The sequence below is a fragment of the Pectinophora gossypiella genome, chromosome 18 (genome assembly GCF_024362695.1).
Source record: "Pectinophora gossypiella chromosome 18, ilPecGoss1.1, whole genome shotgun sequence".
NCBI lineage: Eukaryota > Metazoa > Arthropoda > Insecta > Lepidoptera > Gelechiidae > Pectinophora > Pectinophora gossypiella.
Window position 1 is genome coordinate 1,165,477 of NC_065421.1, and position 27,478 is coordinate 1,192,954.

Below are 27,478 nucleotides of genomic sequence, written 5' to 3' on the forward strand. Positions count from 1 at the left end.
TATGACCTGTTTCGTTTTTGTGCATATTATTCATAGCATGTTTTTTTTTTTATAGAAAGTACTATTTGGATTTATCTAAAGTTGCTAGCAATACTTTAATACGACAAAATTTTAAAGTTTTTCCTCTGACAGTTCTTTGAGTAGTTGTCTCTGTCTAGCAAAGCACTGTTCCATAAAGATAAATGAGAGAAAAGTTGGAGGACAGGACAAACAATATAATTTTAAAATCAGTAAATTTATCTACTTGTTTTTCCAGCTATTACACACGGATTTTGACCGGTAAATAAATCAATTATCGTAAATTAAACGTATTCTAATTAATTATCTACGTTCATTGTTAACTATTGCATATTTTACATCTATTTAACATTCGAATTGTTGTCAATCGACCTTACTTTTCGTGCAGTTTAGTTTGGAAGTTCGGTGGGTAAGTGTGAAAGATAAGTTAACTTCGTAATCAATTAGATAATAATTTTGAAGTGGAGATTTCCGTGCCATTTGTACACTGGTTAGACTGGTTTCTGCCCAGTTGCAGTCGTGCACTACTTGCGGTAACATTGTGCTTGTATTTGCAGAGATGGTGAGCAATATTGTGATTTTCGGCTCTACGGGCCAAACTGGCATTTGTGCCGTAGAGGCCGCGGTTAAAAAAGGTAAATATCTACCTGTACTTGCTGAAATATAATAAAATTATCCCCTACCAATTTTATTTATTTTAATTAATTTACAAACTTATAATCTAAGCGCATTGCAGTGTGCAGGACAAGTTTTCTTAACTTAGTATGTACTCCATGCATAATATTTTACCTACTTAATTGGTTCATCTTCATCAGGACTGAATCAAAAGCAATAGATTGTGGTTATGTGAATTTACATCTAGTGGGATCATATAGGCTGATAATAATAATAAGAAAATAAATGTAGATAGCATCCACTTTACGACAAACCTATCTACATTTATTTAATTTTTAAATAATTTAATTACTTCGATTTTAAATTTGTTTAGTTCCACTATACTAAGTCTTAATCTACCTACCTAGATTATTTACTTACTTACCTACCTATATTTATAAGATAAGATCCCATTGTTGGGCAGATTTGACTATTAAAAAAATATAACAGGAAAATAATTAAAATTATTATGGTTTATGATCTATTATTTTTACTTTATCTTGAGTTGACTGAGGGTATGGTTACTAATGACTGGTGATTACATACATACATACATAAACTCACGCCCGTAATCCCAAATGGGGTGGGCAGAGCCACAAGTAATCAAAGACAACTTGCAGCCACTGTTGATACGAAGTCCTAAGATGGATACTGGTGATTACTAAAATTATTATAGTTATTAAAATTTATAGAAGTGGAACATTTGGATTAACTTCCATTATTTTGTTACACTGGGAACGTAATATATAAAATTGTGTACCTCATTTTGCTGCCAGTATTTGGCTCAGGTCTTAAGAGTTGTGATTCTACCCACTTTGATGGAAATACGATTGGTAGGTAGTAGATAAAATAACAAGACTGAATACTGTTTTTGTCGTCTTTCGAATCTAGAGGAATTAAAAAAACATAGGTACCTATTTAAATTGGTATTGAAACTTGACAAGCCTGTATTTGCATATACAAGATAAAAGGAAACCCAGCAAACAGAAAACATAAGCTTACCAGAACTGTAACAGCATGTAATCCAATTTCCAAACAATACCTTTTCTGTAGAAGTCTTCAATAACATTGTAACTCTTTGTGAAAAGTCACATATAATGTGACATGGTTCTATTAATCCTAGTAGTTTAGAGAGTGTTACAACTATTTACTAGCAAATGTCTATATGTTTATTTATTATAATTGTTAACTTGATACCTAAATGCAGTTTAAGATGATACACGGATATCTTTAAATAGAACTTTTTAAATTACATATCTTCTTCATATGCCTCTGGAGGCATATGTAAAAATAATTGTTACTTCATATTTGTTTTAGATACTATGGTACAGATTTGTTGCTACCTACATTGCTTCTTTAATTTGATCAGAATAAGAATGGGTGGACCATGTGCTGTGCCTGGGTGTAATAACAACGGTCATAATTAATATCAAAAACAAGGATAAAAGATGCATAATATGTCGGTTATCCATAAAATTAGAAGGTTAAACGAAGGCATCTTTACAGCGCCATCTATATTCTTTTCGAGGATCGTAACTTGGAAAGTCCTTCATTAGCTGTACTTTCAGTTCTGCCCACCCTATTGCGGAGCTCAGGCGTGAGTTTATATGCGTGTATTGTTATTTATTACGTAGAAATCCCATGATGCTTCGCTTATCAATGGCATGGCGTAGCAATAGGTAATTTACTTTTTTACGACGTAATTCTAAAGTTGCTGTGTCAGATTTGAAATAAACACATTATGTCCATATCATTACAGTAATAGTATTGTATATGTATGTATGTTTCAAAGGTATTTATAACACTGTCACGAAAAACTACACGTGATTGATTTAATTAAAATACCTGATTAATTCAAACGGTATCGAAATTCGTATAAAAATACAATTAAGTATTTTTTAGTTTTAATTCGGATACCTACCTGATCATTATGCGTATTAGTAAAGTTAAGTTGTATTTAGACTAGTTTAGATCAAATGAATATAAAACCAGAGCGTTATATTCTTGTATTATTGATATTTTGGCGTAGAATCAATTATTCTATCACGAATAAAAAATCGAGAACAATATTTATTTTCAAATTTGAATTTGAAAATAAATATAAATATCTAACATAGTTACACTTTGAATCGTCAATTTTTACATAAAGAACGTCTCATCCGCCTTAAACTAGAATAAAGTCGCTAAAACACAAGAAGCGTGCATTTTTAGAACATTCCAGAACAAATCTATATTCAGCACACACATACAACACACAATTTGACGTTTGCAATTCATCTTAAAGTTGGCCATTTTACGACTTTACATAGAGAACTGTCAAAATGGACAATTCATATTATGAATCGTATAATATGAATTGAAATATGAAAATCTATAATTGGACATTTGACGATTTGCAATTCAATTCACAATGGAACATATTATGATTCATCAAAAGTGGCCTTTTTAGCCGCCCAGCTGTAAATTCTTTATGTAGCTGTATGTAACGCTTTTTCACCTAGGTCTGGAAGTCCGCGCGTTCGTCCGCGACCCGGCGAGGCTCCCACTCCACCTACACGACAAAGTTGACATCTACCAGGGCAATGTGTTGGAGCCTGACTCTGTCAACGAGGCAGTGGAGGGCATGGACGCCGTCGTCATCTGCTTGGGCACCGGAAACAACCTAGAAGCCACCTCTGACATGTCAGAAGGAACCAAGAACATCTTGGACTCGATGAGGGGAAAGAATGTGAAAATTGTCTCGGCGTGTATGTCTTGTTTCCTCTTGTACGAACCGGACAAGGTCCCCCCAAGGTTCAATGCGGTAAACGATGACCATAAGAGGATGTACCAGGCGCTGAAGGAGAGCCCGTTGAACTATATTGCTGTTTTCCCACCCCATATTGCTGGTAAGTCTTCTGCTTATTTTTCTATACTGCTATAAGATTATACCGGCCTCCGTGGTCCAGTGCTCACGGCTCACGATCCGGAGGCCCCGGGTTCGAATCCCGGTGGGGACATATCACAAAAATCACTTTGTGATCCCTAGTTTGGTTAGGACATTACAGGCTGAAAACTGATTGTCCGAAAGTAAGATGATCGGAAGGCACGTTAAGCCGGTTACTACTTACTGTTGTAAGTGAGTAATAGATACATGAGCCATGTCAGCCTATGGCGGCTCAATAATAACCCTGACACCAGGGTTGATGACGTTGGTATTCCACCTCACAACCCATACAATAAGAAGAAGAAGATTCTATGCTAGACTAGGACTGAGTAAAATACTAAATAAAAACCAATGGTTGTCTTCTTGACTGAGGGATTTTGTTCATCATGATGGATCATAATAGTATGGGCAATGGGTGATCAGTTATTCTACCTTATTTTGTGTCGATAGTCGATGCTGTACATAAGTTATCTTTCGGTAACGTGTTTGTTATGCAAGTCATGCAGATTAGTGAATATTTTCAAGAGAACTAACATATTTTAAACGCTGATTATATGGTTACCTACAATTTGTACAGTTACCTACTGCACGGTTTATCTAGTTACCTACTACATGGTATTAATTTCAATTAATAATCTCGTGCGAACAGCCTCCGTGGTTAGGCTCACGATCTGGAGGTCCGGGTTCGATCCTCGATGGGGACTTTGTCGAAATCACTTCGTGAGCCTGTCCTTTGTTTGGGATCACCTGATTGTCAGAAAAATAACATGATTCCGTGCTCTGGAGGGCATGTTAAGCCGTAGGTCACGGCTATTAGCCGTAAAAACACTTCCAACAACCCGCAGTGGAGCGGCGTGGTGAAGTATGCTCCATACTCCCTCCGGTTGATTAAAGGACATATATAGGCTGTTTATGTTTTGTAACTTCTTTATCTCATCATTCATTCGTTCATTAAGTTTTTTATTTAATACTTGGTCTGATTAAAAATATCCGTTACAGTCCAATTTTTTGTACGTAAAAATGTGATTTGTACTAAAGTTACTAATTAATGATGAATTAATTAAATGTCAGTCATTCAGTGACGCGTAGGTGAAGGTTACGGGTGTTTTAATTGTATCAAACATAATTAATTCGAACGACGTGTGCTGTCAACTTAATTCTGTCGGGTTATTGGCTAATATAAAATTTAGGAAGGGTTTTTTAAATTTCTGCCTAAAGTTGACATGTATTCCATAAATTTTGTCTGTCGATTACCCGTCCCTTTCCTTTTCGGAGGATAAGAAAGTGACAGGTATAGCTTAAAATAAAATTAGATGGTGTATACTGGAATCAGCACCGATGTGCTGTGTAAAATAAAGCTGCCCAATTATGTCTGTATGTTAATGTTAAGTTTTGTGCAATAAAGTAGGTATATTTGATTTGAAAAAATATTTTCAATAGATAATTCAACCTTCTGCTCTGTCTTTGAGCACTTAAAAAATTCCGTAATTAAGCACGATTTATAAACTTGAACACAATTTTGGATTTAGTCGTACAGACAGAATAATGAATAATACTATGGATAGAACGGCAACTCTGCGCTCCCCACCAGCGTCTGAGCTAGGTTTATCTAACTACCTTCGGACATAGTTTAGACTTGAATACCATGGCGTCAGACGTCACACACAGATGCCCGTGTAAGTCAAAGTCAATGTCCTAAGCAAACTAGGAATCACAAAGTGATTTTTGTCATATATCCCTACCGGGATTAATTGTATAGTATAGTGTAAGTTTGTGTTGTTGTGTGCCCTGATGCCGGGCAGCAGTGGTAACAGTACTGGTTGGAGGCCGAGGAAATGGATTCTGGTAGGGCTCTAGCTAGAACATCATCGATTGAGAAATTGGTCGGTGTACTGCGGAACGGAAGGCGATTGGGGCAACCACCGTTCTACACGCCCTATCTATGGAGTATTGAAGGCGATTACTCCACCGACAAGAGCGCAGCTCTTAAATAAAGAGATATAAAGAATATTTGCATTGTATTGTATTCTGTTTCAGATGAACCGAGCAGGGAGAAGATTATCGAAATTAACCCTACTCAGTCTCCGGGCCGCAGCATCAGCAAGTGGGACCTTGGCGCGTTCATGGTGGACTGCCTGAGCGAGCCCAAGTACTACCGCAGTGTCATCGGCATCGCGAATGTGCCTAAAGCTTAAGACTACCCGATAGGCAACAACCATCCCAAGCAACACAATAGCATTGTAACAGCTGTATAACTAAATATAAGATTCGATTTAGCTATTAAGTTGCTAGGTTTGATTTAAGTAAACTACTTGTACTGCGGAATCTGGTTCGACATTTAAAAAAATAATATTAAAAGAAGATATATTTTGTGACTGAAAAAAAATACGAATTTCACTAACACAGTGCTCAGAATGAAGGAAGGAAACACACTTATATTTGGATTTACTGTATTTATAAATAAATAGTCTTAGAATATCTTGAGCCGTGCCATATATTGGCCCCGATTCCTGCAGACATCTCTTAATTTTACTTTAAGTTATACCTGTCATTTTCTTATCCGCCGAAAAGGAAAGGGACGGATGATTGACAGCTCTTAATTTTAGGAAGAATGAGTAAATAAATGAATAACCCGGGCGAATTTTTAGACGGTTGTTTTAGATTTGTGCTTAAAATTGACGTGTGTTCCATAAATTTTATGCTTGTCGATTACCCGTCCCTTTCCTTTTCGGCGGATAAGAAAATGACAGATATAACCTAAAATAAAATTAGATGGTATTTACAGGAATTAGCACCATTATGCATACAATCTTAAATTGTTTTATTGGATAATTTAAATAAAAAAAATATTACTTTAAAAAAGCTTTTTTTTAATTGGATATTTCTTTCATTTGAGAAAAAGTTCGTTACAATATTTTTTAAATGTTGTGCCGGATTCTGAACTTGAGCATTTTTAACACATTGTCCCGAGTTCTTAATGATGAAGAGACATCGAAGAAGTCGCGCTCACGGTAGGACTCAAATTAAGAATAATTGAATAAAAAACTGTTATAATCTTTTTAGTTAAATAAATAATGAGAATGTTTATTTTTATTAAATCATATTTATAACCCTCGCTATAAAAACGTCTAACATTGAAAATGAGGCTCTCAAACAGATTAATGTGGAGAAGTCATTTGCTGAATCTTTCCGGTATTCAGAAAAAGACGCAAGTTTCTGAAAATTTCACACGGACAGTATACAGGTTACAACTCCGAAAATATCATAACATATATTCTTAAAACACTTCCTGAATGGCAATACCTCCCCTAATATATGTGAGTAGTGTGACTAACATAGCCGGGGCATACATCAATGGCTGGCACGAAATGGGTGTGTATAACACCTCTGCCTACCCCTTCGGGAATAGTGTGTGTGATGTTTTTTCATGTATGGATTCATTCATTATCGTAAATTGTTTGAAATTGAACGCGACTTTTCGTTCAACAATTAAAATAAATGTCAAAAACAGGTGACGGACTACCTTTTCAAGGTTATGTTTTTAAAAGTTTTCCTTGGTGCCAAACTAATCTCTTAACTGTGTTCGTAACGTGTACTATATGTTTCCGTCGAAATATATAGGCTATTTTTCGATAGTGATAACAATTTTCCAGTGCACAACATAACCTAAAAATTGGATCAAAACAAACACTACTCTGAAATGGCTACAAAGTTCGACGCAGCGGCTTATAATTTCCGTAAGAAACTACCCTTTGTCAGTAAAGACTTATTAAGATGGTTCCCAGGACATATGAACAAGGGTATGAAACAGATGCAGAGAAAATTAAAGTCTGTTGATTGCGTTATAGAGGTACACGACGCTAGAATACCTTTTTCTGGTCGAAATGCGATGTTTACTAGCACTTTACTGGGAGCAAAACCTCACATACTGGTCCTAAACAAGAAAGATTTAACGGTGAAGTCATTAATACCTAAAATAAAGGACAAATTGAAGTCAGAACAGAATATACAGAACATAGTATTTACGAATAGCAAAGACCAACACTGCCGTGGTGTTAAGACGCTAAAACCGTTGCTGGTCGACTTAATTAAAGGCTCGAATAGATACAACAGAAGTGAGGAGTTAGATTACAATGTTATGATCATTGGGGTACCGAATGTTGGCAAGTCATCGCTGATCAACATGATGAGGTCTACGTATATGAACACCAGGCATGTCCTGCCCGTGGGAGCTGTTGCTGGAGTCACAAGAAGCGTTCAGACCAAGATGAGAATCAACAATGACCCGAAAATATTCATGTTCGATACTCCAGGTAAGTTTCCCTTTTTTGTATCTGTTCAGTACAAATGGCGAAAGTAGTAAAAGTCTTCTTGATTAGAAACATGGTCTAATTTGCAACTGGGTAGTTTCCAACCAGTCAAATCAGTCACTTTTTACTAAACATAAAAAAAAAACACGAAATGACTATGAAATTTGTATCAGAAAGCAACCTGTAATGTTATGGTAAAACGTGACAAAATGTCACACTTATTATTACCTTTTTCTTGATTAGGGTCCACATAATATCAGCGTCATGGTTTACGCCGCGACTTGTGCTGTGTGAGGCCCTTTTATCTCAGGACGTCCACCACCACCTTATGGTCATTTCAACAAACATCCGTCTTGCTTTTTTGTAATTGTTTTAGTGGAAATTTGATATGATGTTGTTGTCTTTTTTTTGTGTGTGGCGTCCTTTTGTAGTAAACTTTTTCTATTCTATTCTATTAAAATTCATTAATAAATTAAATAGAAAAAGAAAATGGTTTTGGTCACCTTTAGGTCTGTTTTTATTAGTAATCAGAATTTCATAATTTGTCTTTGACCTAGGAAACTGCAACTACTAGGTTGGTGAAGTCAGTTGAATGTGTGGAGTGTCTTGTGTGGGAACGACATTGGTTCAAGTGTGTGACGTAGTACGAATCTGCATAATGGAAGTGTATGAGTCGATACATAGCAATGTCAGTGTCTATATAAACTGTTTGTTTCAATGTAGTGTTAAAGGTCATTCAAAGAGTACATAAAGAGGACAAACTGAAACTACAATTAAATAATTGTCGAATTTTATAACCAACTTCATAAGGTAAAGTAATGACCTCCGTGGTCCAGTGGTTGAGCGTTGTGCTTACGATCCGGAGGTCCCGGGTTCGAATCTCGGTGGAGACAAATCATAAAAATCACTTTGTTTGAAATCTCACAAATTTGATTGAAATCTCATAAATTAATCTCCAGGCATCCTGGAACCATCAGTATCAGATGTGGAGATGGGCCTGAAGTTGGCCCTGTGCGCGTCACTGCAAGACCATCTTGTCGGTGAGGAGACCATAGCAGACTACCTATTGTTCTGGCTAAATAGTCACGGGCACTTCAACTATGTTGAGTACATGGGGTTGGAGGAACCGTGTGACGATATTAATAAGGTATAAACTTGCAATAATATAATAAAAAAGCATTATACGCACACACGCACGCACGCAACGCACACACGCACGCCCGCACAAACGCGCGCACACACGCACGCAACCACGCACCCACGCACGCACGTACGCACACACTCACGCATACACGCACGCACACGCGCAAGCAACGCACGCACGCACAAACGCGCGCACGCACGCACATAATATATAAACACTCAATATGTACAAATTAACATCCACATACTGATACCATTAACAAAACAACAAGTAGATCAGATATTGCTAATAAATAATAAATATTTTTTTCTTTTTCAAGTAAGTACCTAAGCATCATTTTACGTCTTAAAAATAGTACTATTTTAAGATTCCAGTTTACAGGCGTTTTTCAAACGCGCTTTATCTACGTTAATTATAGATCACACACCTCACCTACCTACCCCTTCGGGTATACAGGCGTGATGCTATGTTATTGATTCCAGGTCCTCATAGCTGGAGCTTTGAAGTTCAACAGGATCCGAAGAACTCGGAACTATGACAACACGATGAGGGACGTACCGGACCTGATGGAGTCAGCGAGAACTATGATCAAGGCGTTCAGAACTGGAGAACTCGGGAAGACCTTTCTAGACATTGACATGTTACAATTTGATAAAGAACTGGATAAAAGAGAGCATGAACGACAATTAGCGTAGATAGAGTTTGCAATAAGATAGTTGTACAATTAGCGTAGATAGAGTTTGCAATAAGGTAGTTGTTTATCTATTCAACACAAGCTCACGACTATATCCCAATCGGGATAGTCAGTACCATCGCAAGATGAACTAACCCATACCTCACTGAGCTTTCTATGACCAACGTGAGAGGTGGTGAGCCGTATCGCCGTCTATAATGGTCGAGACAAATTCAAGGATAATAAAGATCTTTATAATTTTTGCGCCTTATTACTGTCTGTTCCCACTTTGGGAATGTTTCTGGGAACAACACATCGTTGGTCAAACCTGCCTGCCTACTACCTAGATGTTAACGTCTCCTGTTAACAATTTTCTTTTTGAGAAGTGAATAAGTTGGTTTGGATACGTAGAACGGATGAAGGATAATAGGATTACGAAAGCAGTATATAAAATCTAAAGTATAATAGCTATGCGTTTGAAACTTTATATGTTTAATGAGTTCACTGCTAGCAACATATCCTGAGAATTTGGTTTATCTGGCATAATCCAAACCAAAGTTATTAGGGTTAAAAAAACCGACGAAACGTTTCTAGAATAGGTAGGTAGTGCCTCTGCCCTTGCGCTTTGCTTTGCTCGTCTTGGCAAAGGCACTCCCGTGCCCCCAGATAAAGCGAAGGTTGGTGGTAGGGCTGGCAGAGGAATACCTAAAAGGACGTACATTGACCAAATTGGAGATGTCGTGAGAAAAGGTTCAGTACGATCTACTCTAAACCGACGTGCGTGTATGAAACGATTGATGAATGTGAAGGAAGCAAGAGAAGTATGTCAGGAGCGAAGTAAATGCAATTGGGTAGTTTTCAAGGTCAAAGATAAAGTATCTGATTGGGTACTAGATATAGACAGATTTAAAGGTGACAAAAAACGTTTTATTTTTCTATTTAACTTATTTATGAATTTTAATAAAGTAAATAAGTGCGATATTGTCACGTTTTTCTATAATGTCACAGGTTGCTTTTTACATACAAATTCCATAGTAATTTCGTGTTCTGACGTTTAGTAAAAAGTAACTGATTTGACTAGTTGGAAACTACCCTATTCCATAGTCTCTGCTTACCCCGGTGGGAAATAGGCGTGAGTTTATGTACCTATGTTTTAACATTTTTACACTTACACCTTACTTGTGACGTTGGTACTACAAACGAAGGTTATCGGGTCAGGGGCCTGTGCTAATTTGACGTCGCGTCGGAATTTTGATGAATAACACATAGGTAACTATATACCTACCTTTATCCATTTTTATAATACATACATAAACAGCCTATATACTGGGCACAGGCCTCCCCTCAATCAACCGGAGGGGGTATGGAGCATACTCCACCACGCAGCTCCAATGCGGGTTGGTGGAGGAGTTTTACGGGTGTTTTAGCTGGTACCAACGGCTTTAAGTGCCCTCCGAAGTACGGAATCATCTTAATTTTTCGGACAATCAGGTGATTCAAGCCTGTAAAGTCCTAACCAAACAAAGGACAGTCTCACATAGTGATAATGATTTTAATAATAACTATTATTATAATAACTAACATATATTATGAAAGCTAACGTCATCCTTTTGTAAATTTGATGTGCCAGATCCCTTTTTGTAGCAAAAAATCGAACATTCCGGCATTTACCTAGATTCCGTCAAGCGCGCATAGTTTTCATAGAATTAGCGGTCCTGGGGACATATAGGTTTGCAGAGGGAAACGTCTGCGTATGGCTACTTGCTCCCGTGTTGCTCTACGTTCGCAAGACAAGCAGCCATAGAGCAACACGGGCAGCCGAACGTGTTTTAAGTTTTTTACTTGGTTTTTTATTGACGAATTTCAATGGTCTATAAAACTGTTTTTGGTCATTGTCAAATCCTCAAGTCAAATCGCGAAAGTCGATTTAAAACGTCAATCAACCAAACAGCTACCAAGTAAAACTTTATTATACTAAGAAATAATTAAAGTATTGTAAATCGAAAATTAATAAGAGTTTTACAGGTTACTGCGCTATTTGTACAAGCGCGCAAGCCTTGTGTGATACTGGAAACTATTATGGCAAATCTATATAAAAGTGATCAAAATATATATGAAAGACATTTCTAAAGTTTCAATTGTATCTAACAGTATGTCCAAGTGATCTTCCCACAGATAATCCTTCAAACCGAAGGGTTGAAAGTAACAATGAATCCATTGGAATATATAGAAATACTAGTGAACTCCATTCAAGAATACCGCTGGTTACTTGAGGTGGCTACTGATTGTTACCCAATCATAATGATGTCGAAGATTCACACCGCTTAGAATGGACTAAGATGACAGAAATTGATTCTGATCAAAAGCAAATAATAGTTCTTTTCTCCGCGCAAGACCCGTCCGATATAATTCAGCTCCCAGATCTCCAAACGGGCTTAGAAGACACATCCAATATCACTATTCTGTCGTCATCGACTAAGGCTATCGTGAAAAATGCAAGTTTAAATTACTCTACGGATGACACTTTGAACATGATCACTTCGCCGTGGTCTACTGAGTCTTGGATCTCGGATTCCATTGGGACGGGGACGGCCAGCTCGTCTTCTAAGTCTTGTTATCTCTCGTCGTGTTTGTCGCTGTGGTCGTGCTACCAGGTGACCACGGTTTCGCTGCCGAGTGTCGTGACCGATTCGACGTCTACCTCGATCCGGCCGAAGTCCAGCACTTCCTACGGCGTCTCGATTCTGGATATCAACAGCGATGTGACGACTTGCAACTATGCGAGCGCGATCGCACCTAGCCTGGATTTCTCAGAATCCGATCGCAAAAGCGAAAGCGCTACGCCGATTACCAACTTAAGTTTCATAGCTGCGTCTTTCTACGCGAATGGCGCCGTCAAAGTGAAGTATCCTTGGAGTCCACGGTCGGAGTTGTCCTTGGCCTCCTCAGAGACGGCATACCCTGAGTCCTTGGACAGTTGTACCTTGTCCAACAAGTCCAGCTGGGCTACCATGACGCCAACCAGTGCCAAGAAAATCCAGGTCATAGATACCTTTGCCTACGTAGTTAGACAGAGCGAAAATAAAATACTGGATTGGATGTTCGCGAACCCCAGAACGTTCATGACTTATCCGGAACTAGTCAACACGGCCGTTTAGAGTTAGAAAAAAAACAGTAAAATAGCAAAGAAAGTTTATTGGAACAAAATAAATCGTTTTTTATAATAATTTTGTCTCTAAATACAGGGTGTTAATGACATTGTAACTATAAGAATACTGCGAAGGGATGATTCAGACTATGCTTCTGAGTTAATAATATAATTATTTTCAATTATTTTACCTTTGCGATGAAAAATTCCAGTGCATCTGTGTGTGTGACGTCTGACATCAGTGACGCCATACTATCGAAGACTAAAGTAAGACCGAGGGGGTGAGGTAAACCTAGCTCAGCTTGCCGTCGAAGTATTATTGGTGGCCTAGCTTAGTTGCCCAGTCTGATGGCCTGTGTTACTAAGTAAGTATAGTAACACCCTATATTTATGCACGCATGGTGTACAGAAAACAATCGCCACAATAATTGCTTTGATAAAAATAACCAAGTTCTCCCCTTTAGAATTACATCACATCATCGTCAGCGTTAAAGCCTCTTATCCACTAGGTAACAACGCGCAACAAGTGCGGCAACGTTGCACAACAACGCGCAACGTTGCCAGCTGAAGTGCACTTTGTCGCGCGGCTTGTTGTTTCTTGCATGGTATAAGAAGACCACGTATGCTCAAAACTGGTCCAGCCAAGTAGTTAATGCCATCTGCGGCAAATCTACAATAAGTCACTTAAAAAAAAAGAAAAGAAACCCTCAAAATTGACAGCTAGCGTTTCAAGGTTAGCCCAGCTGATGTCATCCGACCCTGCGTTGCTATTTCGTAAAAATAAATTACCTACGTGCAATGTTTTTAATTCACTTTGCTAGGAAATTTTGTACTATTAGTAAAAGATTTACGTACAGTTTTAATGATTTTTGTATATATGTGACAAATGATAGTAATTAAATACATTACTCAGTAAGTCGCTTATTTCTCAATAATAAAATTGACATCCTTGGAATGTTGGAGATACCATTTGAATGGTAACACTTACGTCATCAATGAGCTAGCAATGGCGGCTTGTCATCATCATTATTGGCCACAGCATCTATCGTAGATGATTCTAGTTCCTCTAACATGTTGTCAAGCAAAACAAACAGCGTTGTTAAACAAAAGTTCCGCGCTAACTTTCAACATTTTGGACAACGTGTTGTGTAAGCTGTCGCGCTCCAAATGTTGTTGGAAACGCGGCTTTAGAATCGAATTGAATTCTTATCATACGAATATGACGTATCTAAAGTTTCATAATTTATTTATTTAAAGGGATAGTAACAGCTTATCCAATATAAGATGTACAAATGGTAAAAAACATGTTGCAAGCCAATTACAACTATCCACGGTTTACATTTTGTATGATTGAAGCAATGTAAATAAGTATGGAATCTAACATAAAATCAAAATAATTAACGGACAATTAGGAACACTCCAGCGCTGCCGCCTAAATATGAGCTTCTTACCGCGTTTGAAATAGGGACTCCTGATATTTCGACACTGTTGCAAGTGCCATGATCACGGGCTGACTGATGAGATTGGAGTGGAGTAGGTAGATCCATAATTCAAAAACAATATAGATGGCGTTGTTATACATATTTTCTCATTAATCATCATAATTATTCCAAAATACAAGAGGAGGGAAGGAGGACTCCTGTCCTCCGCCTCTGAATAGTACTGACAGTTACTGCTGCCCTCTATCGGGTTCCAGGTTACAGTCCCTGTGACTCGCCTCTTCCGTCCTGTACATTATGTTATGGAACATAATTCCATGTTATTTGGGTTGATAAAAACAACAATTAAAATACGAAAATAACATTTTAATAACAATTTTATTACTATTATTATATATTATTATTTCTTAAGCTTATGCAGCTGTGGCGCGGAGAGTTTGACCTTCCCAGGGAAGTTCCTGGCCACGTTTTCTTCGCGGACCGCCTTCAGAAGGTCGCGTTCCCGGGGCGACGCGGTCTTGAGGAACACAGCCACTGCCGTCTTAGCCGCCTTGCCTCGCTTGCTTGTGCCGGGAGTCAATTTTACCTTGAACCTGGAAAATACAACATAACAGGCGTCTGTATCCTTGAAACATGGTATATTATAGTGAAAACTTTTTTTGAAGACTTGTTTCTAATCAAACAATCTTTATTGCACATTTTATACCAGTGCAATAGTAAAATTTCTACTAATAATGTAGAAGCTAAATATATTATTACAAATAATTAGACTCCGGAGGCCCCGGGTTCGAATCCCGGTAAGAACATATCACAAAAAAAAAACACTTTGTGATCCCAAGTTTGGTTAGGACATTACAGGCTGATCACCCGATTGTCCGAAAGTAAGACGATCCGTGCTTCGGGAGGCACGTTGATCTGTTGGTCCCGGTTACTATTTACTGATGTAAGTGAGTAATCGTTACATGAGCCATGTCAGGGGCCTTTGGCGGCTCAATCATAACCCTGACACCAGGGTTGATGAGGCTGGTATTCCATCTCACAACCCACATGATAAGAAGAAGATGTTAAAAAAATAAAAGATACGTACATTTACAATAATCAGTATCTCAAAGCTTCGTTAAAAAACTCATGCTTTTTAAGGTAAGTATTTTATAACGACATTTTGAAGAGATGTACAGTCATGAGCAATATAATGTACGCACTTTAGGACTCTGTCGCACTAACATATTTGACATTTAGTAAGACTTACAGTTCAATTTGTCAAAAAAAGATAATGTGAAATGGTACCAAAGTGTATACTGTATAGTGTATACATATTAAGCTCATGTAAAGACGATGTACTTTTTAAAAATAAAGATTAGCCGGGACCCGCTGAACGTGCCAGTAGGACGGATCATCTTACTTTTGGACAATCAGGTGACCAGCCTGCAATGTCCTAACCAAACAAGGGATTACGAATGCTCGTGACCGTACTTTGTCTATTTCAGTTATGAATTTATGTAACCACTGGCGCAGACGCAGGTTATCCCCTAATAAATACATACTTGTAGTTATGCAGCGCGGAGTATGGCGCGACCACCGGGACGGCGAACAGCAGCTCATCTTCTGGAAACGGATTCCCAGTCAGCTGACTGAGCATTTCCGTATCCGCGTCCGGGCCCTGCTGTTCCGACTGTAAAGACGGAAAAGAGACTTGGGTCCTGTACTACGGTTTAAGTAATAATAATAATATAGACATTTATTTCAGACACAAGATCCATCGAGTTACAAACAAATAAACAATACAATACAATAATATAATAAAAGAGAAAGAATAAATAAAACAATAAAGATAAAAAAATTGCTTTTAAATAAAATATTCTAAAATAATAATGTATTTCTCCAAAAGAATACAATTCACTTAACTAGAGAAATAGGTACAAAATACCTTAAATTAAAATTATCATAGTATTGGTGCTAATTCCTGCAGACTCCATCTAATTTTATTTAAGTTACACCTGTCATTTTCTTATCCGTTGAAAAAGAAAGGGACGTCGACAGGCATAAAATTTATGGAACACACGTCAATTTTAAGCAGAAATCTAAAACAACCGTCTAAAAATTTTACATCAGCCAATAACCCGACAGAATTAAGTAGACAGCACGTCAAACGGATTGCATACTAGCGAGATACCTATTTTACTCGCGCGGGTTATTCATTCGTTTTAAAATTAACTTGTTGACAATCAGCCGTCTCTTTCCTTTTCGGCGGATAAGAAAATGACGGGTATAACCTAAAATAAAATTAGGAGGTGTCTGCAGGAATCGGGGCCGATAATAAACTAATCTCAGTTTCGAGACTGCCCTCAAGATAATGTCAAAGTGACAGCTCTTATATTTTGATGTTGACATTTGTCTTTAGTTTCTGCCGACCCTAGTAGGCAATGTATGTACTGACCTCGGGCTCAGGTTCCGGCTCGTCCGCGTCCGACTCGGCCTCGAGTATGAGCGGCGCGGGCGCCGGTATCTTGGCGGCCCGTGCGCCCGCTTTGCTCTTGTGCGGCTTGGCGGCCGCCTTCTGCGCCTTGCGGGACTCCTTCGCTGGCTGCGGGTACATACACACAAGATTAAGACTGGTTATTTAATATGGTTATTTTTTTTTATTCTCAAATCATCATCTCCCTAGCATTATCCCGTTCTTCACAGGGTCCGCTAACCTAACCTGAAGATTTGACAGGTCCGGTTTTTTACAGAAGCGACTGCCTGTCTGACCTTCCAACCTGGGAAGGGAAGACCAGTCCAATACAGGTTAGGTCACTTCCGAAACGCATTTCTCGGATGTGTGGTTTCCTCACGATGTTTTCCTTCACCGCTGAGCACGTGATAATCAGTTACGATCCAAACATGAATTCGAAAAACGATTTTGAAAATCATCGGTTTAGGCTCGTGCTGGATTCGAACCTGAGACGTCACAGTGAGAGTCAAGCGTTCTACCAACTGGGCTACCACGGCTATTCCAAAACGACAAAAATAAAATATAAACTAAATTAGAAATTAATATAAATAATTTAACAAATAGCAGCCAGTCTTCTTCTTAGTCATCAGTCGATTACATAAGATTACTAAATCTTTTAAGGGGCAATGTATACGTTTTTACAATAAGATTCCCATTGACATTCAGAATTTGCCTTTCAACTGTTTTAAGACAGTAGTTAAACAAAAACTTTACAAAAAAGGTTATTATAAAGTTAGTGATTATTTAGACGATATGAATGCATGGGATTAACTGTCTGAGAACTGATATTAGGCAGCTAAATTACTCAATTGTATACCAATATTTTATGTTTATTTTTATTTTTTTATTAAAGAACGTCTAGGGCCCTGTGCCGAGGTTTTTCTTGCAGCTTCTTTTCCCCGGCTATACAGGTTGTGAGAAGCTGCAGTAGTTTTAGGCGGATGAGACGTTCGTTATGTAAAAATTGACGATTCAAAGTGTAACTATGTTACCTACTGAATAAAGATATTTTTGAATTTGACTTATCGTGTGGGTTGTGAGGTGGATTACCAACCTCATCAACCCTAGTGTCAGGGTTACTATTGAGCCGCCAAAGACCCCTGACATGGCTCATGTAACGACTACATACTTACACCAGTAAGTAGTAACCGGGACCAACGGCTTAACGTGCCTTCCGAAGCACGTGCTAACACCCTGTATAACTCAATACCTGTAACAACTCCATCCTCACAGCCCGGTCCTCCTCGTCCTGGTCCTTGTATTTCCCCTTCATCTTCTTCAACTTCCCCTTCTGCCCTCTCTTCGCGCTCTTCTCTACTTTCTCTTCTTTCTTCTTCTGTTCTTGCTTCTGTGGCTTCTTGCCTCCTTTCTTGGGCAACGTGGGGAATGATAAAGGTTTGTCCTCACCTGGGATAGAATATTACGAGTGGTAAAAAAAAAGGACAAACAGTAATAACCCAACTGGTGAACGCGTGACTTATATGAATGAACTAGCTTTTGCCCGCGACTTCGTCCGCGTGGCGTGTTATAGAAGAGAGATCTTTGAGTGTGTGGGAGTGCATATCAAATTTCAAGCATTTAACTTATGCAGTTTAGATTTTTTCATACAATTTTTTTCCCGCTAACTCCCATTTTTCAAAATACAGCCATAACTAAACTTTATATTTACTAAGGTATGCATGCATGCTAGATTAAAAACATCTATCGTACGCGGTTTCGATTTTTTCATACAAGTTTTTTCCCTCTAACTCCTGTTCCCGTGGGAATTTTTGCAATATCCTGTTGCAACTAAGTTTTAAGTTAACTAAGGTACCTGCATGCCAAATTTCAAACGTCTAACTTAAGCGATTTAGATTTTTCGTACAAAAGGATTTTCCCGCTAATTCCCGTTCCCGTGGGAATTCCTTTCTTAGTGTACCTCTACGGTACCTAAGCTACGTCCCTTCCAAATTTCAAGTGCCTACGTTTAGCCGTTTAGGCTGTGCGTTGATATGTCAGTCAGTCAGTTTCTCCTTTTATATATTTAGATATATTGGGTCGTGTACAAGGTCTAGGTTCAAGATAAATTATGAAATTCTGATTACTAAATAAAGACAGAAAAAAAATATTTGTTCTATATAACTTATTTATGAATTTTAATCAAGAAACAAAAAATAAAAAAAACAAATCATCTCCCTAGCATTATACCGTTTTTCACGGAGTCCGCTTACCTAACCTGAAGGTTTGACAGGTCCGGTTTTTTACAGAATCCACTTGCCTGTCTGACCTTCCAACCCGAAGGGAAAACCAGCCCAATACAGGTTAGGTCACATACCTCCGAAAATACATTTCTCGGGAATGTGGGTTTTCTCACGACGTTCTAAATCCAATCATTTATGATCCAAATATGAAATCGATAACAAATTCGAAAATCATTGGTTTAGGTATGTGCTGGATTCGAACCTGCGACCTCAAAGTGAGAGGCAAGTGTTCTACCAACTAGGCTACCACGGCTGGCCGGCACGGCACGGATGCGCGTACGCTTTACTTACTCTTATCAGACACTTCAGATATGGTCCTGGTCTTCGAGTGCATGATCACTTCCCCTGTACCATGGTCTATCTGAAATTATAAAATTAAACATAAATAAGAGGAGCTCGGTGGCGCAGCGGTAAACGCGCTCGGTCTGCGATTGTTGAAGTTAAGCAACTTTATAAGCCGGTTATAGGATGGGTGACCACAAAAAAAAAGTTAAAACCTCGAGCTCATCCGTGCTTCGGAAGGCACGTTAAGCCGTTGGTCCCGTTGGTCGTTAATAACCATCAATCCGCATTGTAAGTAACACCCTGTATAAAAAATAAAAATAAATCTCTCGTCTCGTCTAATACTACAGAGTTCCTTACCTTGATATGAGTATCAGGAAATTCTTCTGAAGAACTCTCGCTGCCTAAATCACTCTCATCCTGGCCATCTTCTTTCTCTTCTGTCTCATCTTCTCCTTCTCTGTCTTCCGCAACATCTATCTCTTTCTGTTCTCTTTTTGGTGAGTTATTTAAGCTGTCTATCCGTGCAGTTTCCTCTGTTATCGTGTCCAGTTGCGAGTCTATTCTTAACGTTGACGCTTCTTTGTCTGATAATTCATCTATAATTTAAAAAATAAAGTTTTAAATAGGGCATAAGCCGTCTATATACGTCCCACTGCTGGGCACAGGCCTCCCCTCAATCAACCGGAGGGGATATGGAGCATACTCCACCACGCGGTAAAGGTGGTTTTACGGCTAATAGCCGGGACAGCCGTTCCGAAGTACGGAATCATCTTACTTTTTCAGACAATCACGTGATTCAAGCCTGAAAAGTCCTTACCAAATAAAGGACAGTCTCACAAAGTGATTTCGACCATGTCCCCATCGGGAATCGAACCCGGACCTCCAGATCGTCAGCCTGACGCTCTAACCACAAACCACGGAGGCTGTTATGATACGACACACCGTCACTAGATGGCGTTTTTGGGAATCATGACCACTAGGCGACAGGTTGGGTCATGGGTGGTCACCGCATACGCTGGAGGAGTGTCCCGCGTGGATCCCGAAGCCATACCCTGGTCTCAGTGATCGGGGCTGACCTTTCTCACCCTGCCATAGTTGCGGTTGCGGGAGAAAGACAATGGAAGGCGATGGACGCTTTCTGCGAGTCTGTCATGACCCGGAAAGAGGCCGCGGAACGGGATCGGGAGAGGCTGGATCCCGCCCGGAGAAGGAGACGTCGTTGACGTGCGGTGGCGGCGGTAGCCGCGACTGTGTAGCCGTGTCCACCCTGTAGTCCCGGGCGTAAGAATAGGGCTACGGTACCCCTGAATGTCGTAAGAGGCGACCGAATGGGGACACTGGGGATCGTGAGTGGTAAGGGCGGGGGCCCGAACCGCTCATCACACGGTCTCCGGGAGGGACGGCAATGTGACATGGCCTCGCATTGCTGTAAACCTGGGATGGCGTAGGGGTGGGGATTTACCCCAGGACGCGCTTTTAATAGCAAGCGCGAGGGAAGCACCGGTGCGTTCGTCAGAGATCCCGGAGCTTCCCGACATGCGCAGCAGAGGGCCATCGGAGGGGTTTTAGTCGGTATGAGTCCGACATAACCTCGTCGCTCCCCCGGGTTACGAGGTATCCATGAGGATTTCCCCTTCGTTACAAAAAAAAAAGGGTGGTCACCGCAATTTTATCTAATTCTCTACGGAGATAGGTTATCTACGATCTGATAACCCTCCCCTGACATAAAAGCTGGATCCGCTCCTGTTGATGAGCTTGGTCATTGACCTTACAACACTTGGAAGAATCCTCATAACGCGTGATGACGGTAGACCAAAATATCGGTTGGGTTACCCTTTGTTTGGCTAGGACATTGCAGGCTCAGTCACCAGGTGGTCTGAAAGTTAAGAGAACTCCGTGGAAGAAGGTATAACCTCACCATCATCAGAGACTGGTATTTCCTGGTCCTCCTGCAAGGATGTGACGTCAGAGGCGGCGTCCGCGTCGGTGTCTGCGTCTGCTGTTATCGGCTTCCTCTCGTCGCGGTGACGGTCGATGCAGCTGTCTTCTAGCTGCAAAGTGGAATGTGAATAAAGATGCTTTTAAAATTAATTAAAAAAAAAAAATAATTTAAAACTATAATAGGCTAGTTTCCAACTAGTCAAATCAGTTACTTTTTACTAAACGTCAAAACACGAAATTACTATGGAATTTGAATGAATAAAAAATAACCTGTAACGTCATAGAAAACCGTGTCAAAATGTCGCACTTATTATAACTTTTGTCTTTAATCATCATCATCAGTTTAAGAGCCACGTTCTTGTCTTGTCTTTATTAAGATTCCTAAATAAGTTAAATAGAAAAAGGAAAACTTTTTTGGCACTGTTAGATCTGTCTTTATTTAGTAATCAGAATTTCATAATTTATCTTTGACCTGGGAAACTACCCAATTTTATTGAACTGTATGAGCTCGGGCAGCAGGTAGTTCTTGCCGCGGATCATCAAGGCTTCATGAAGAAGCCCGTCGTGAGATACTCGCCGGTCGGCGCCGACCTGATCCTGTTTGTCTACTCACCCTGAAGAGGAAGCTGAACCCGAACTGCATGAGCTCGGGCAGCAAGTAGTTCTTCTTGCCGCGGATCATGAAGGAGCCCGTCGTGAGGTACTCGCCGGTCGGCGCCGACCTGATCCTGTTTGTCTACTCACCCTGAAGAGGAAGCTGAACCCGAACTGCATGAGCTCGGGCAGCAAGTAGTTCTTCTTGCCGCGGATCATGAAGGAGCCCGTCGTGAGGTACTCGCCGGTCGGCGCCGACCTGATCCTGTTTGTCTACTCACCCTGAAGAGGAAGCTGAACCCGAACTGCATGAGCTCGGGCAGCAAGTAGTTCTTCTTGCCGCGGATCATGAAGGAGCCCGTCGTGAGGTACTCGCCGGTCGGCGCCGACCTGATCCTGTTTGTCTACTCACCCTGAAGAGGAAGCTGAACCCGAACTGCATGAGCTCGGGCAGCAAGTAGTTCTTCTTGCCGCGGATCATGAAGGAGCCCGTCGTGAGGTACTCGCCGGTCGGCGCCGACCTGATCCTGTTTGTCTACTCACCCTGAAGAGGAAGCTGAACCCGAACTGCATGAGCTCGGGCAGCAAGTAGTTCTTCTTGCCGCGGATCATGAAGGAGCCCGTCGTGAGGTACTCGCCGGTCGGCGCCGACCTGATCCTGTTTGTCTACTCACCCTGAAGAGGAAGCTGAACCCGAACTGCATGAGCTCGGGCAGCAAGTAGTTCTTCTTGCCGCGGATCATGAAGGAGCCCGTCGTGAGGTACTCGCCGGTGGGCGCCGACTTGGACACCTGGTGCGCGTGCACCCACCACGCGCGCGTCATAACTTTGGCCTCCCACGCCACGCTGCCAGGAAGGTTCAACGTAACAAATTCAAATTCAAAAATATCTTTATTCAATAGGTAACATAGTTACACTTTGAATCGTCAATTTTTACATAACGAACGTCTCATCCGCCTAAAACTACTGCAGCTTCTCACAACCTGTATAGCCGGGGAAAAGAAGCTGCAAGAAAAACCTCGGCACAGGGCCCTAGACGTTCTATAAAAAAAATAAAAATAAAATATTGATATACAATTGAGTAATTAAGCTGCCTAATATCAGTTCTCAGACAGTTAATCCCATGCATTCATATCTTCTAAATAATCACTAACTTTATAATAACCTTAACCTTAACATAAACACAACATAGCGTAACGTCTGTTAACTGCAATAAATGAAATGAAAAAATATATTCATTTAGGTGAGGAGCTCGGTGGCGCAGCGGTAAACGCGCTCGGTCTGCGATTGTTGAAGTTAAGCAACTTTCGCAAAGGCCGGTCATAGGATGGGTGACCACAAAAAAAGAAAAAGTTTTCATCTCGAGCTCCTCCGTGCTTCGGAAGGCACGTTAAGCCGTTGGTCCCGGCTGCATTAGCAGTCGTTAATAACCATCAATCCGCACTGGGCCCGCGTGATGGTTTAAGGCCCGATCTCCGTATCCATCCATAGGGAAGGCCCGTGCCCCAGCAGTGGGGACGTTAATGGGCTGATGATGATGAATAACCATCAATCCGCACTGGGCCCGCGTGGTGGTTTAAGGCCCGATCTCCCTATCCATCATATCACCACATATGTACTGATGTACATAGTCGTTACATGAATCGCGTCAGGGGCATTTGGCAGTTCACCCGGACGAGAAGATTGGTTTCTACGTTACCTGTAAGCGACAGCGGCCTGGCCCGCCTCAGACAGCGTCCTCGGCGGCACGGGTCCCCCGCTGGGGTTCTTGATGACGATGGAGGAGGCCCCTGAGAGGTCCGCGTGCACGTAAATGTCTCTCGTGCGCATATACCTCTTCACCAGAAGCTCGTTCTGTTGCTGGTCACGACCGCCTATCACCTGGGGAACAGTTATTGTTAAATAAATACATAACATCACGTCTCTATCCCAAAGGGGTAGGCAGAGTTGTATAGTATATAGGGGGATGATTCAGACCATGATTCTGAGTTAATATCAAGTGGAATTTTCCGTCGCAAAAATATATTTTATTAAGTTTTTTTAATTTATTTTCAATTCTATACTTTTGCGATGGAAAATTTATCTTGATATTAACTCAGGACAATGAGGTGAATCATCCCTCTTATTATTCGTTATGATGTCACACCCCGTACAAGTAAATACAGGTAGCCATACAATTCGGTATGGGTGTTAGTGACATCGTAACGAAAACTGAAGGGGATGATTCAGACCATGATTCTGAGTTAATATCAAGTGGAATTTTCCGTCGCAAAAGAAAATACACCACCTTACAAAAAATATAGACACCTTCTGGGCGAGCTCACTGCATCTTAGGCCTCGTCAATGCCTTTGGGAAAGTCTGAGGCCAAAAGCAAACCCACCACAGGTAAAAAAATAATAATATCGGAGTCTTCAATGCTAGTGAACAGGCATTTGTCATGGTATTTTTTTTTTAGTCTTTAAATTATTTTCAGTTCCATACCTTTGCGACGTAAAATTCCAATTGGTATCAACTCAGAATAATGAGCTGAATCATCCCTCAATTTTCGTTACATCACTAACACCCTGTATAGTTATATGACAGTTATAATGTTGTATTTAATGATATACTATTATGAATGTGAATCCCCTCACCAGGTAGTTGTCCGAGGATATGTACCAGTAGAACTTCTCGAACCAGTACGTCTTGCGGGCCTTGCTGATGCTGCTTATGGTGTGCGCCTCCTTCAACGTCTGCTTGGTCTTCCGCTCGGCACTCTTCAGGGCTTTACCTGCCGATTCTAAGGTCTTCTGCTGCTTCTTCGCTGCGTTTCGTTTCTGATCGTAGTATCTGAAACAACATAACAAATATCACGCCTGTATTGAAATGAATATTTTATAACTTAATCAAAATAAACATAAAAAAAAAACAATACTTAAAAAATAACTGGAATAATATTGTTAAAATATAACATGAACAGCCTCTGTGGTTTAGTGGTTAGAGCGTTAGGCTCACGATCTGGAGGTCTGGGTTCGATTCCCGAGTTGGACATTGTCAAAATCACTTTGTGAGACTGTCCTTTGTTTGGCAAGGACTTTGAAATCAGAAATCAGAAATCAGAATCATTTATTCAACGTAATTATCATGGATAAACTTGTTGAAGGTCAATGTAACATTTTTGAATTTACGTCATTTCGCAAGGTGTTATGGCTGAGGAGAAGAAATGACAAGAAACTGCAACAGCAACACATCTTTTAAAAACCAATGAGGATATACATTACAAGTTATTTAATAACTAGAGGAACACATTCAATACCAGACATTTTTATCATTTAGGTAGTCATTAATCTTATAATAAGCTTTTTTACATAAAGTAAGCTTCACGTGAGCTTTAAATTTATTTTCTGACAAATTTAAAATATTATTTGTAGGCTTGAATCACCTGATCGTCCGAAGAAGATGATTCCGTGCTTGGAAGGGCACGTTAAGCCGTTGGTCCCGGCTATTGGCCGTAAAAACACTTCCACCAACACGCAGTGGAGCAGCGTGGTGGAGTATGCTCCATACCCCCTCTGGTTGATTGAGGGGAGGTCTGTGCCCAGCAGTGGGACGTATACAGGCTGTTTGTGTTATGTATAGTATGATGAATACAGGTTAGTAGCTGATACAGCTAATGATTCTGAGTTAATATCAAGTGGAATTTTCCATCACAAAAGAAAATAATCTGGGAGTTTTCAAGGCTAGAGTGAACAAGCATTTGCTAGGTAAGCGTGATCCACCTTAGACCACATAGTCACTTACCATCAGGTGAGATAGTGGTCAAAAGCGAGCCTATTCTATTGTGGCGGACCCAACTACTTGGCCACCTTCCCGAGCCTGTCTTTAAACCCGACAAAGAAATTGTGTCGTCTTCTCTTATGTTGGTTCTGACATCAATGACCACCCTGAGGGTTTAAAAAGGCCACATCAAAGCAATAATAATTCATCTAAAAAGCAATATTGCATATAAAAAATGTAGCGGACCCAACTAGTTGGCCACCTAGTTCCGCCCACATGCAACAGATGGCGCCACATTCAATAATGCAGTCTTCAAGCAGTCGTGAAACGCGATATCGAAGTTTACACAGCAAGACGCATATATACAACTTCCAACACAACACCGTCGGATCGTCGATCCCTAGTCACACTACCAACTTGTGGCTAGCGGGGTACTATGCTCAGTTCGGTACCCCGAAAACATCCTTTGGCGGCAGAGCACCCTCACCGCCAAACTATTTAAAAAAATATTAAAAAAGAAACATGAATTTTGCGACGGAAAATTCCACTTGATATCAACCCAGAATCATGGTCTGAATCACCCTTAAAGTTTTCTTTACGATGTCACTAACACCCTGTATTATTTTAAAACACTTCAATAAGTTATAACTTTAAAGTCACCTTCTAGCATTAGCAAACGCAGTCAGCGACAGATCAATATCTACCAGCATGGGCTTCAGTTTGTCATCATCATCATCATTATTTTCACCATCACCATCATCATCATCTTCATAAGCCGCGTACGGGTCGGTCAGCAGTAGTGTGATGTGGTTTGTGTTCAGTTTGAGCTGTTTGATGCACGATGCTATCGGATCGTTGTTATCCTGAGCCGCCTTGACCAGCTCTGTGATGTCGTCCCAGGACATCTGGAAGGAAAACAGAGGCGTTAAAAACACCACATCGAAACGATCCATCTTAAAAGCAATATTGCAATTTGACATTTGCGCATATAAAAGTAAGTGCGCAATGTCGAAAAATGTTAAATAGCAAAATTGCTTTTTAGATGCCTTGCTTCGATGTTGCCATTTCACCTTAATTTACCTTTAATTTTAACTTGAGAGAGAGAGAGAGAGTTATTGAGGACAGAAGAGGGTGATTGAGGATGATTGGATACTTAATCAGACACGACGAATTTCTTTAAAACATCATAGAAGGGAAGCTACAAGAAGACCAAGAAGAGCTTACATTTAACAGATTAAAGAGAAGGTGAACGTTGTGTCTTATAAGGAAGTGAAAGAATTCATCTTTGATAGACAAGAATGGAGAATGCTAAACCGACAAGAGCGTGGCTCTTAAATTAATGAGGACAGCATTCTAAATCTCCTAAGAAGGAAATAACAAATTGAAATACCTACAAAGGGAAAGGGAAAATCTATCAAGAACCTGCGCCTCGTAAGGCCCAGATTTTCAGGCTTGCAACTTTAAGGGAAACAGTATTTAATATTTGACGTGCTAATCGGTGAAGGAAAACATCGCGAGGAAACCCACATTCCCGAGAAATGCATTTTCGGAGGTATGTGACCTAGCCTGTATTGGGCTGGTTTTCCCTTCGCGGGTTGGAAGGTCAGACAGGCAGTCGCTTTTGTAAAAAACCGGAGTAGCCAAATCTTCAGGTTAGGTTAGCGGACGCGATAAACGGGATAACGCTAGGGAGATAATGATAAGTATATTTAATATTTTTCTGAAAATGTTTACGATATTTGAGGAGCTCGGTGCCGCAGCGGTAAACGCGCTCGGTCTGCGATTGTTGAAGTTAAGCAACTTTCGCAAGGCCGGTCATAGGATGAGTGACCACAAAAAAGTTTTCATCTCGAGC

General features: G+C 40.2%; 3 protein-coding genes across 5 annotated transcripts in view; 2 read left to right on the forward strand and 1 right to left on the reverse strand.

Moving 5' to 3' along the window:
* The first annotated feature begins 155 nt into the window (after positions 1-155).
* Positions 156-6,685, forward strand: LOC126375316 (flavin reductase (NADPH)). Of its 2 annotated transcripts, none has more exons than XM_050022258.1 (4): positions 156-279; positions 576-653; positions 3,174-3,560; positions 5,636-6,685. In XM_050022258.1, exons 1-4 carry the CDS (start codon positions 183-185, stop codon positions 5,791-5,793), a joined length of 720 nt encoding a protein of 239 aa, XP_049878215.1. In that variant the 5' UTR covers positions 156-182; the 3' UTR covers positions 5,794-6,685. The 2 variants fall into 2 exon arrangements, with proteins under 2 accessions (XP_049878215.1, XP_049878216.1); XM_050022259.1 differs by lacking the exon at positions 156-279 and adding an exon at positions 286-427.
* A 407-nt stretch (positions 6,686-7,092) lies between these two features.
* LOC126375298 (mitochondrial GTPase 1) lies at positions 7,093-9,985 on the forward strand. Its single transcript, XM_050022238.1, has 3 exons — positions 7,093-7,911; positions 8,868-9,055; positions 9,535-9,985. Exons 1-3 carry the CDS (start codon positions 7,299-7,301, stop codon positions 9,745-9,747), a joined length of 1,014 nt encoding a protein of 337 aa, XP_049878195.1. The 5' UTR covers positions 7,093-7,298; the 3' UTR covers positions 9,748-9,985.
* A 4,672-nt stretch (positions 9,986-14,657) lies between these two features.
* LOC126375239 (ribosome quality control complex subunit NEMF homolog) overlaps positions 14,658-27,478 on the reverse strand; it is an 85,552-nt gene continuing 72,731 nt past the window's right edge. For both annotated transcript variants that reach the window (XM_050022148.1, XM_050022147.1), the window contains exons 8-18: positions 26,284-26,528; positions 24,501-24,696; positions 23,566-23,747; positions 22,541-22,712; positions 21,250-21,382; positions 19,689-19,927; positions 19,338-19,407; positions 18,017-18,213; positions 16,750-16,896; positions 15,857-15,984; positions 14,658-14,905 (exon numbers count right to left, since the gene is read on the reverse strand). In XM_050022148.1, the coding sequence (XP_049878105.1) occupies positions 14,713-14,905; positions 15,857-15,984; positions 16,750-16,896; positions 18,017-18,213; positions 19,338-19,407; positions 19,689-19,927; positions 21,250-21,382; positions 22,541-22,712; positions 23,566-23,747; positions 24,501-24,696; positions 26,284-26,528 (1,902 nt within the window). In that variant the 3' untranslated portion in view covers positions 14,658-14,712. The remainder of the gene's footprint in view (positions 14,906-15,856; positions 15,985-16,749; positions 16,897-18,016; positions 18,214-19,337; positions 19,408-19,688; positions 19,928-21,249; positions 21,383-22,540; positions 22,713-23,565; positions 23,748-24,500; positions 24,697-26,283; positions 26,529-27,478) is intronic.

Coding starts and splice junctions, on each gene's coding strand:
- LOC126375298 (XM_050022238.1), top strand. CDS start 7,299: ATGGCTACAAAGTTCGACGCAGCGGCTTATAATTTCCGTAAGAAACTA. Junction 7,912..8,867: donor ATTCATGTTCGATACTCCAG/GTAAGTTTCCCT, acceptor ATTAATCTCCAG/GCATCCTGGAACCATCAGTA. Junction 9,056..9,534: donor CGTGTGACGATATTAATAAG/GTATAAACTTGC, acceptor TATTGATTCCAG/GTCCTCATAGCTGGAGCTTT.
- LOC126375316 (XM_050022258.1), top strand. CDS start 183: ATGAGAGAAAAGTTGGAGGACAGGACAAACAATATAATTTTAAAATCA. Junction 654..3,173: donor AGAGGCCGCGGTTAAAAAAG/GTAAATATCTAC, acceptor TTTTTCACCTAG/GTCTGGAAGTCCGCGCGTTC. Junction 3,561..5,635: donor TTTCCCACCCCATATTGCTG/GTAAGTCTTCTG, acceptor ATTCTGTTTCAG/ATGAACCGAGCAGGGAGAAG.